The sequence below is a fragment of the Sinocyclocheilus anshuiensis genome, unplaced genomic scaffold (assembly GCF_001515605.1).
Source record: "Sinocyclocheilus anshuiensis isolate Anshui unplaced genomic scaffold, SAMN03320099.WGS_v1.1 scaffold230, whole genome shotgun sequence".
Classification (NCBI taxonomy): domain Eukaryota; kingdom Metazoa; phylum Chordata; class Actinopteri; order Cypriniformes; family Cyprinidae; genus Sinocyclocheilus; species Sinocyclocheilus anshuiensis.
Window position 1 is genome coordinate 523,931 of NW_015546034.1, and position 11,581 is coordinate 535,511.

The 11,581-nt window shown below is 38.6% G+C and overlaps 2 protein-coding genes across 2 annotated transcripts; one reads left to right on the plus strand and one right to left on the minus strand.

Moving 5' to 3' along the window:
* Positions 1 to 515: 515 nt before the first annotated feature.
* LOC107698797 (homeobox protein SIX2-like) lies at positions 516 to 2,601 on the plus strand. Its single transcript, XM_016499901.1, has 2 exons — positions 516 to 1,387; positions 2,094 to 2,601. The coding sequence occupies exons 1-2, from the start codon at positions 828 to 830 to the stop codon at positions 2,404 to 2,406; spliced, it is 873 nt and encodes a 290-aa protein (XP_016355387.1). The 5' UTR covers positions 516 to 827; the 3' UTR covers positions 2,407 to 2,601.
* Positions 2,602 to 8,474: 5,873 nt separating this feature from the next.
* On the minus strand, positions 8,475 to 11,277 carry LOC107698799 (homeobox protein SIX3-like). The gene is made up of 2 exons (XM_016499902.1): positions 10,252 to 11,277; positions 8,475 to 9,326 (listed from the first exon to the last, which is right to left on the minus strand). The coding sequence occupies exons 1-2, from the start codon at positions 10,941 to 10,943 to the stop codon at positions 9,137 to 9,139; spliced, it is 882 nt and encodes a 293-aa protein (XP_016355388.1). The 5' UTR covers positions 10,944 to 11,277; the 3' UTR covers positions 8,475 to 9,136.
* Positions 11,278 to 11,581: the final 304 nt, after the last annotated feature.

The following is an 11,581-nucleotide window of genomic DNA, read 5'->3' on the forward strand; positions in this document are numbered from 1 at the left end:
TAATAAAACGATTAATTTGAAGCGAGATTTCATTTTTTTTCCACTTTTACTTTATGTTTCTCACATTTAACTTGTTTTAGATTTGCATTTCGCACAAATATTTTGATGATTTTGTATTAGTCTAGAAAATGACGTAAACTCATGTGTCGCCTATGCATTTCCATGCAAACAAGTGATGGTGAAATGAAACTACTGTAATCAAGAGGACATTTTCAGGCAGTAGTTTCCCCTACAAAACTTTTTGTTAATAATAACAAAAACATTTCGCTGTGTAGCTATTGGTTTCCCCCTTTATTTTAAGATTATAATACAGCAGTGTCTGTTTTTGGAGTGTGTTGCGCGCACTCCTTCCCCCGAGGTGCATGACATCCAAGTGCCACTCTATCTCCAAGAGGCAGGGTCAGTTTCTGCGACACAGCTTCTCTCCACACTTGCCCGTATGACTCCCCAGGAGGATGCGCTAGTCGTCCTTACACACTAGGCACTCTGTAAGAGATATGATAACCAGAGGGCGGGCTGATAGCTAAGGACAGTCTAGGAAATAATCTATTGCGCGCGACGAGAGCGCGTAAGAATGAAATGATTAGCGCGTCATGATATTGCAACTAAGTGATTGAGTAATGCAAGACACTGACTCAAACTGTTAGCTTTGCTTTTGTATTTTGCTTTGGACTGATGTTAAACCATCTTTTCATGGAAACTGTACATCAAGAACTGAAATTCTTCAGTTGGGGGAGCCTCGTTGCTTGAGTTTCCAAAGTAGATATTGCCTTAAAAACCAAAGTTAAGATACGTGCGGGACACCAGGTATCCTATTGCCTTGAACCATGTCTATGCCACCAACTTTTGGATTTACCCAAGAGCAGGTTGCCTGCGTCTGCGAGGTCCTTCAGCAAGGTGGAAGTATCGAACGTCTCGGACGCTTTCTGTGGTCCTTACCTGCTTGTGAGCACCTCCACAAAAACGAGAGCGTATTGAAAGCGAAAGCCGTGGTAGCTTTTCACCGGGACAACTTCAGGGAGCTCTACAAAGTATTAGAGAGCCACCAGTTTTCTCCGAACAACCACCCTAAACTGCAACAGCTCTGGCTGAAAGCTCACTATATCGAAGCGGAGAAATTACGCGGTCGTCCTCTGGGCGCAGTGGGAAAATACCGCGTGCGCAGAAAGTTTCCGCTGCCTCGCACCATCTGGGATGGAGAGGAGACCAGCTACTGTTTTAGGGAGAAGAGCCGGTGTGTGCTTAAAGAGTGGTACACTCACAACCCGTACCCTTCTCCGAGAGAGAAGAGAGAACTGGCCGAGGCCACTGGCCTCACCACGACGCAGGTCAGCAACTGGTTCAAGAACAGGAGGCAGAGGGACCGTGCAGCAGAAGCAAAGGAAAGGTAGGAAGAACACCATTACTATCAAGACTCTAAACAAGCGAACTTTCTGTACAATAGCGGAGGAATGCTCACCAAAATGACTGTAGCCATCTAAAATAAAAATAAACGCTGTATAAACATATTTGCATTAGTTAGTGTACTTGTGGGTAGAATAAAGACATTAATAAAGACATAAAATAAATCATTATAATCTTAATTAGGCCTATTATAGAAGAATCTAAATGTCAAAGATTTAAAAACAATTGGACTTTAAGAAAATATATATATGCAGCAGCACATTTAATAAATGTGTTTAATTTCATGACATCAGTGGCATGGCAATTTGATGCAGGAGGCTTTGTCACCTGCCTTTTTAATTAACGAGTGAATCTAAAGTCACAGAAATGTACAAAAAAAAAAAATCTCATCTGACTTAAACTGATCGGGGCTGAAGAAGGGTTTTTACCTAAGATATGATTAACGTATGATTGTTCTAACTGTATAAAATAGAGTTCATAAATATAAAAATAATTTAGCCTATAAGTATAGCTTTTGCTTCAAACTTAAAAAAGGCCTGAAATGTCCTCCTAATGGAGAAAAATAAAAGTATCATATTTAATTTGCCACATTTAGTCATGCGCGGTCCAGGTGCTTGTATGTCCGTCAGTAAGCGATGCTTGCTGTTTTTGCTGGCCCGCTAATGAATTTGAATGATCTGCTCCAACAGGGAAAACGATGGTGCAAATCCAAACGGCCACAACCCACTGACCTCTCACGTGAATGAAAACAAATCTCTATGTGAAAGTTCAGAGGACGACAAATCTCCCGCGGCGACCCCGGATCACAGCTCCATGAGCCCAGCCATCCTTATGCCCTCCAGCTCAGGTCTGCCACCCCTGCACAGCTTCGCGCCTCCGCCCGGCCCCAGCGCCTCCATCATCCCCGTCAGCGGCTCAGACGCTCAGAGCCACCAACACTTCTCCATGCACGACGGCCTTCTCAACATCATGACGGCCAGCCTGGTGGAACTTGGATCATAAGAAATAAAACACTTCATCTTTGACTTTCCCCCCAGTTACTAGCTTCGTTATCATAGGCTACCAAACATTTTATTTGTCAAGCTTAGAGGACATTCGACAAAAAAATTCCAAGAACTACCAGATGACGGGCCTACGTGAAAACTGTTTCCATAAAAATTCTGTAACAGTTCAATGTAATCAAGGGATAGTTTGTGATATGTCTAGCTATAAAATTAACTAATAAAATATATATTTAATAACGTCAAAATGTGTGGTCTCCTTGAACATTTACAGGTCACTACATCTGTCAGTTTTTATAGCTTCATCGAAAGCGGATCGGACAGAATCTCTTCTGCTGAATTATTATTGCAATAAATACCAGTACAAGTAGGTAAACATGGTAGCATGTAAAAAAAAAAATTGCCAGGCCCTTCAATTATTTTGATTTCCTTTCATAACGCATGGCGCTGTTTGGATACATAAACCCTTTATTTTCTTTGTCATTTATATTAAAGGTATGAATGTCCATGTTCAATTTATAACTTTATTATCTGGTAAAGTGCAGTATCCTATGCCAAAAACATAGCACTCCAAAAATCCTTTCGTCTTTATTTATAAAAATATATAGATTTTTTGCACAAATTGTTACAATAATTTGCCATTCTTCATAATTTTATTTGCTCTTCATTAATTTTTCATCGGTAATTACATTCAGCGCGGCAAAAAAGTGCAATTATCATTGCAATTTGTATAATTTTTTCATATTTTTGGATAACATTTTGCAAGCTTCGTTTTTAACTTGTATTTTGTTCCTTAAAAAAAACGAAATTATGAACATATACTGCCCCCTATTGGTAACGGTATGTAATTATAAGCCGTGGCTTAAACCTACTCGGTCTAAAGCTGAAAGATCACTACTGAGATCATTTTAACTATTTCCAGAGATATTACTTATTTGATTTATTACCAAAAAACAGTACACAGAATCTCTTAGATTACAATTTGCATCTAGACCGATGTACTGTTATACAGTCAAAAATTTGGGTGTTATATTAGACAGCAACTTCTCTTTTGAAAATCATATTTCCCATGTTACAAAAACAGCATTCTTCCATCTTAGAAACATTGCCAAGCTATGGAACATGCTACCTGTTTCTGATGCAGAAAAGCTAGTTCATGCATTCATGACCTCTAGACTGGACTATTGTAATGCACTGCTAGCTGGTTGTCCTGCATCTTCAATAAACAAGCTACAGGTAGCCCAAAATGCAACGGCTAGAGTCCTTACCAGGTCAAGAAAATATGATTTTACAATCTCTGCACTGGCTGACTATTTAGTTCCGTTTCAGTTACAAAATATTACTACCTACTTTTAAGGCCCTTAATGGGTTAGCTCCTGCGTACCTAAAGACTTCTACCACGCTACAATCCATCACACTCCCTAAGGTCGCAAAACTCTGGAATCTTGGTAGTACCTAAGATAGCAAAGTCCACTAAAGAAGGTAGAGCTTTTTCACATTTGGCTCCCAAACTCTGGAATAGACTTCTTGATAACGTCCGGGGTTCAGACACACTCTCTCTGTTTAAATCTAGATTAAAGACACATCTCTTTAGCCAAACATTCACATAATGTATCTCATATCCTACTTCAAGTGATCAAATGCACATTATCATTCTTTTGCTTGGGTTGAACACATCTTTTGCTTGATTGGAACAGCAGCTGCTCTAATTTCTCTCTAATTACCTTCTCTGTTTCTGCCGTAACTAGGAATTACAAAAGCTTCAGTCTGAATCCAGCCCTTCCAAAGACCTGAGATGACCGAACACCTGAGAAGAGATGATGCCAACCCCCCAGAGGACCTCAGATGATGCCAACCCCCAGACAACATACAAAACTGCCAAATTTTACTACAAGTTTGATCGCAACACATAATCATTGCTGTTATTAGTGTTCACCGTCTGTTTGATTACATGACATTAAATAACTGCTTGATTTTTACTGTACATTTCTGCCATAAGGACATCAACTTGACATAGTTGCCACTGATAAGCTACTGCTAAATATAATGAAGAAACTTTAAAATAGAAACTTTCATTTTCTGTAAAGCTGCTTTGCAACGATTTGTATAGTGAAAAACGCTATACAAATAAACTTGAATTGAATATTTCCATGCGTTATTATACAAAGGAACACGATTCCCCAAACCATCATGTAAAATCACTGAAACTTTTGCCAGTTGCGTCCAAATGTTTATCTCCTCAGCATGTAAATTGATAAATGAATAATTTCTGATTGTAATAAAATTAATTAGTATGAATTTGGTAAAGGTGTGATTTTAGAAACATTAATGTTCAATTACAATTCTGAAAGTGGTGAAAGAATAGGCATTTATTGGGTGGCATGAGATGTGGATTACTGCAGGCCTAAGCACTGTGTAATTATGACATTATTAACATGCAACATGTGGCTGGTATGCTACAGGCCTGTTGGAGAAGATTTGAAATGGAAGAGGAAGAAGAGGATTCACATTATTCACATATTTTTCTTGTGAAAGCAAGATTTTCTCATCTTTCTACTGGAATTTGTTACTATTATTGTCATCAAAGTGCCTAGGCCTAAAGTTATGGAGGCAGAGACGAAATGCTAACAAATCAGTGAGGATAAAATACTTAAATACATATTTTTTATGTTAATAATTTTAAATGAAACTATTTCTTTAATCAAACATTTGAAAAACAAATGAGAGTAAAACATGAGATAATTTTCTCAAGGCCCACATCTTCCATTACAATACATTCAATTAAATTCATTTCTTTTAAAGGCTGCTCGACTTCACAACTTCACTAATTTCAACCCACTAAAACTGGAAATGGATGTTTAATTGCAGTCTTTTAGGGTTTAAGTGGTGCCAAAGTTACAAACTGGCGTTCATTGTAATTTTAAACAAAGATGTTGTTTGTTACAACATAATGTGTACACACATATATATATATATATATATATATATATATACACACACACACACTGTAAAATCTAGGGTTTACAGAGAATGGTCCGAAAAAGAGAAAATATCCAGTGAGCGGCAGTTATGTGGACAAAAATGCCTTGTTGTTGTCAGAGGTCAGAGAAGAATGGGCAGACTGGTTAGAGATGATAGAAAAGCAACAGTAACTCAAATAACCACTCGTTACAACCAAGGTATGCAGAATACCATCTCTGAACGCACAACACATCGAAGAAGATTGGAAAAACGTTGCCTGGTCTGATGAGTCTCGATTTCTGTTGCGACTTTCAGATGGTAGGGTCCGAATTTGGCGTAAAGAACATGAAAGCATGGATCCATCCTGCCTTGTCTCAACGGTTCAGCGTGGTGGTGTAATGGGGTGGGGGATATTTTCTTGGCACACTTTGGGCCCCTTAGTACCAATTGAGCATCGTTTAAACGCCACAGCCTTTGCAGTATATATACAGTATATCATAAAGCGCATATATATATATATACACACACAAAAACAGACGTTAGGCTTAAAAGTTACACAGCGGGGATTTTTATCAATAGTCACCGCATGGTGGCAACATAACCCCATGAATAAGATGTAAGAAATGTAGGTTTTCTTCCTACTGTAAGAAAAGTTTATGAAACATTTGTCGCACTTCCTAAAGCAGGAGTGTCAAACTCAATTTCTGGAGGGCCACAGCCCTGCAGAGTTTAGCTCCAACCCTAATTAAACACACCTGATCCAGCTACTCAGGTCCTTCAGGCTTATTTGAAAACTAGATTGGTATGTGTGTTGGATCAGGGTTGGAACTAAACTCTGCAGGGCTGCGGCCCTCCAGGAACTGAGCCTGACACCCCTGTCCTAAAGCTTTACATTTCAGTCAAACAGTTGCTTTCAGATTCACACTTAAATAAAACTGTTTTATGTGACAGCTTTGTCAGCCGTGTAAGCCTCATGGCTGTAGCACGTGTGCAGCTATAAACCTGTTTGGGGTGAACTGTGAGCGAGCAAACATTTACCACGGCTTAATAATGACATAACCACAAGCCTTACCTTTTTTAAAGGTAAATGCAATGCTGTCACATAAGCAGTGATTTGAAATGTTTTATAAGAATCAAAATGCAATATCGCCGACAAGTAGGCCTAATGTGCGCCGAGGTCATGATCCCATATGCAGTTGTAAATTTAAGGTCAAACGGCTTGTTACATGCGTTCTCTCTCATGAGTGCGCGAATTATAAAATTCTATTTTGTTTTTCAACCTCAATTTCGTGAGGTTCCTCAGTCACGCGCAGAAATTCTGGTAGGGCCCCCGGCCCCAACACAGTTAGCTGACTGACAGGCCTTTAAGATCTTTAAAACAACCCTTCAATTTTTGTGTTTACATGAGTTGTATGAAAATCTATAATAAGTGATAATGACAAGTACTAATGTTTTGTAGACTTACCGTACGATATTGATCTAAACGGAAGTCGCTTGATCGGCGTACTGTTGCACCCTCAGGCGAAAGAAACTTTTGTTGCAGAGCTTGTGACTTGAGTGGTTGCTTGTTTAAAAACGCTACTGAAACGCGTTTATTTACACAGATTGATTATTTGTAATCAAATTGGCAATATTTTTCCACGTTGGTTAATTTATGAATTGATTAATTTAATATCGGCTATTTATCAAATTAAGCAGAAAATGTGAAGTAGACTTAAGCTACAGGTAACACTGCAACAATCCCATTTAGTCATTTTTTTTCACTGCATTTACTTCACTATTAACATGTTAAGTTTAAACTTAAGTGTAGCCTTGAAATTGCATTAAATTGCACTAATGGTGTGCTAAAGAGGCGCGTCGCGTTTAGATTATTTTATATCGTAGCTCAATGCAGCACAATGAATCCAGGTCAAGGGGAACTGCCGCTTGAATAAACGCGAATAAAAAGTTGTGCTCAGTTAAGCGATCAAATCAAAGGGGAGAAGAGGGAACAGAAATCCTCTCACAGTAAACGACACACTCTTTCTCTTATATGGAATGCTATTAGGACACCACAAACAAACCATCCTCTTGTTATTTAGCCTTATGGTGGTAATAAGAGAGAAGTCTGAAACTGAATGATGACCTTATTAGACAGATAAATTACGTTTCAAAACTGAGGTGATTACAGTGAGCTCTTTGGAATAATGTGTAAGTAATGTGGTGGCACTAGTTTAATTCCACGTTGCGGCGAGTACGTTTTTGATTACCTGGTTAACATAAGCCACTAGTGAGTACTAAAAATAAAACTTTATTATTTTATTTCGTATATCAACGTTAGTTGAGATGTCCAAAAGTACGTTCAGTTTTGCGTTTAATAGTTTAACTGTAACAAGAGCAATAATTAAATGTGTGTACATGGTCACCTAAGCTTTTACGATTCATGACCATAATTGGTTGTCTCTTTTGTCGTCTAACTAACACGTCGGACTTTGATGGTCAGTTTTCTTTTTCTCTCTCTTTTTTTTTTGTATGTCTTTTTATTTTGTTTTATTTTTTGTTTTCTCAAAATAAATCAATAAAAAATCCATTAGTTAATTTTAAAAAGAATAGTCTAAGCTTTGTAATGTATTAATTCATTTACTTTGTATTTTTTCTATAGTTTCCTACTGTTTTACGAATATTTTCTGTTGTTCTTTGCCAGAAGCATAAAACATTTATCAATATGGAAAAGAAAATACATCTACATGTGCACTGGCAACACGAAAGCTGTAAGCTACTCTCCCTTTATTTAAATTTATAGGCTAAATATAATTCATTTTATTTTAAACTTGTTTGCACCAATGATCAATCCCACTACTTCAATAATAATATAGTTAAAATTGAACGAACTTTTAGAATTAAAGAAATAAAAGAACGAAAGCAATAACAACACCCCTTCGACTCTTTTTTTGGGTTCTGTTTAACGTGGACTTAATATGTTCGCACTATCTAAATGATTAAGACACTCCTAAAATGAAAATAAAAACAAGAAACTAATGCATAGAATAGCAAATATATTTTTTCCCTTTTTTTGACAAAATGCAACAATGTCAACTCATTAAATAAATAATAATCTGATAGTCATTATATTAAATTATATTTATTTGCATAAAAGTGACCCATAACACTGCGTTTTCAGCGCCATTAACCCATTTACAGTATAAAAACGAGCAGAATGAATAGACACTTAAAATCTCCAAGCACTTAACAGACAGTTACTCACGCTTTATGGACACAACATAAAGAAATTTGCAGGAAAGAGAGTGGCGCAATTGCGATATCATACAAGCGTGTCTAGACAAGCCTAGACCTAAGGAAAACTTTGAATCAGACATGGACAATTCAATATAAATCTCGAGATAAAATTAGTATGAACATCTGCTGTCGAGTAAAAGACGAGGGGGAATAAAGGTGCTTTTGACTTCAACGATTGTCTGATAAACACAAAATAACAAAATTGTCTCTCCGGTTCACTCATTTCATTGAGCATCGAGTTCTACTTTCTCAGACTCCACTTCATAAATGCCTTTTAAAAATACAAAATATTCACAAATGAACATGCAAAATGGTCGTGTAGGCATTGGAAATGAAAGGAAAGGGCGTCAGTCCGTTGAAGCGCTGGAAAAACAGCATGCTTTTCTGCTTTTGAATAACACAAGGTGGCAAAATGGCCGGCCCCCATGTTGCCCACAATTTCTCACGTTCATTTTTCTCTGGGCAAAAATGTTCCATATTTGTCTGACGGTGAATCATACATCGAAATCAGAGTCACTGTCAGTAACTGATAGAATGGTCCCGCCGTCGCCTCGTTCATTCATACTGGAGACGCTGGTGGTGGGGCTGGCGGCCGCGCAAGGGGACTCGGCCGAGCTGTGCGGTGTGCACCCGGACTCTGACATGGACCGCAGGCCGCTTTGACCTAGTCCATGGTGCTGGAGCCTAAAAACACACGGATTCAGAAAATAAGATTATTTATGCAATACAATATTCAACTATACATACATCACAGACGGTATTGTTCGAATTCGACGGGTTACAGTGTCTCTAATAATAACAAACCTGATTTTAAATGTGAGATCACGCCAAAAAGAATAAAAAGCAATTTAGTTACTCAAGTCGATTTTTATATAAGGATGTTTATATTTATATTTATGTACAAGCTTATATTTTTCATAAACATCAATTTCTATTAGTCAAAAATAGAAATATATTTCTAATTATAAATAATGAGCTCTAGCCATATTTAATGACATTATGTATAGGCTTATATTTGATTACATCAGGCTATATCAGTCTACACTACATGAAAAATATATGTTTGTTTTTGGTCAATTTATTTTGCAATTAAAGAAAACTATATGGAAATACACTGTCAAATATTCATTTTTCAAAACACGTATATGTTATTATATATATGGGGTTATTTTTAATCACAAAGAAGGTACAAAAAAGTGTAATTGTTTTTGGGGAAAAAAATAAAATCAGTTATCATAACCAAATAGATTTTTGCTGTTGTGCTGTCATGATTATCTTCCAATTTGCTTAATTAACTAAGAACTCCACATTAAGTCATTATCAAAACGCCAAATAAAGTAACACGTTTTCTAAAGCTTTAACAATTAAGTTAAAGGAATTGTCCGCAATTTTGATGCTGCAAATGCAAAAGCAATAGCAAAATGCCTTTTTTTTTTTTTTTTTTAAATAAAATAATATTGTTCGATTTCTTTCTATCAAGATCGAGCACATCGTGCAGATTGTGTGACAGCATTAGCTGTCTATTGATGTTTACAAATTGCCTTTATATCTTCGCAAGTATTCGTTTGATTTAAATTTCTCCGAATTCAATTCAACCCATTAAACTGACCTGTTTTTGGCAGCTGCCGCTCTGTCTCTTTGCCTTCGATTTTTAAACCAATTGCCCACTTGAGTAGGAGTCAGTCCAGTGGCTTGTGCCAGTTCCCTTTTCTTGCTCGGATTGGGGTAAGGATCCTGTAGGTACCACTCCCTCAACAAGCCGCGAGTCCGTTCCTTGAAACAGTGCGTCTTCTGTTCGCCATCCCAGATGGTCCGTGGCAAAGGGTACTTCTTGCGGACCCGGTATTTATCAACGGGTCCGAGGGGACGACCGCGCAGCTTCTCTGCTTCTTGGTAGTGCGCTTCGAGCCACATCGCTTGCAGCTTTCCATGAGAGTCTTTGGTGAACTTGTGGTTTTCCAGGATGTGGTACAATTCACGGAAGCTTCCAGTGTGATACGCGACCACCGCTCGGGCTCGCTGGATGGACTCGTGCTTGTTGATGGCATCGCAGGCTCCCGGTGCCACGGGCAAGGACCAAAGGAAACGTCCGAGTCTCTCGATGTCTCCGGTTTCCTCCAGCGTCTCGCACACGCTGGCCACCTGTTCCGCCGAGAAGTTTAGGGTGGGCAACTGAAACATCGGTAAGTCCTCCGGGGATCTCGCTCTGGGAATGCTGCCCGCTAGAAGCAGAGGGCGATCCGCGAAATTGGGAAGGAAAAGATGTGAGGGATAAAGCTCTAAAGGAGACCTGAAAACCATGGAGTCATCGGACAGAGACAAACAGACGGGAAAAGACGGCAATACGGACGTCGTGTTTGCGCCGCTATCGCTGTTGTGCCACCGAACGCGTAATATCTACCCTTAATCAACTTCGAGTGCAACGGTGAAACATTTTGTTTCGCTTTTCTATTGGTCTTCCTGGTGTCGTGCTGTGGTTGTCATGGCAGCCCTGCCAATCACTGTCAAGCTTGCCCGTCATTAGCCAGTGCGCGCTGCCCTTCTCCACATTTGCTTCGAGCGCGGGGTTTTATCATCGCTCCAATCAGAACTGGCCACTCACTGCGGGATGTTTTCAAGCAGGCGAATGGTGCGCCAGTTCACTCGACGGTAGGAGGATTAATAGGTGGAATATTGCTGTATTACTGCGAGTATGCTTTCGCGCGTGGGTGTGAAAGTTTGCGAGCTAGCCGACAGATAAATAACCCGCCGTTATTTACCAAACATTTATATAACGTAGAAGGACTGGGAGTTTTTTTTTAAATTAAAAATCTGAAAATGTATTTTACAGTTGTTATTGCATATGCACTTTTTTTTTTCCAGGAAAAAGCGATTGAAAAGGCGTTAACATAATACATGGATTAAATCCTTTTATATCTAAAGGACACAATAACATATTT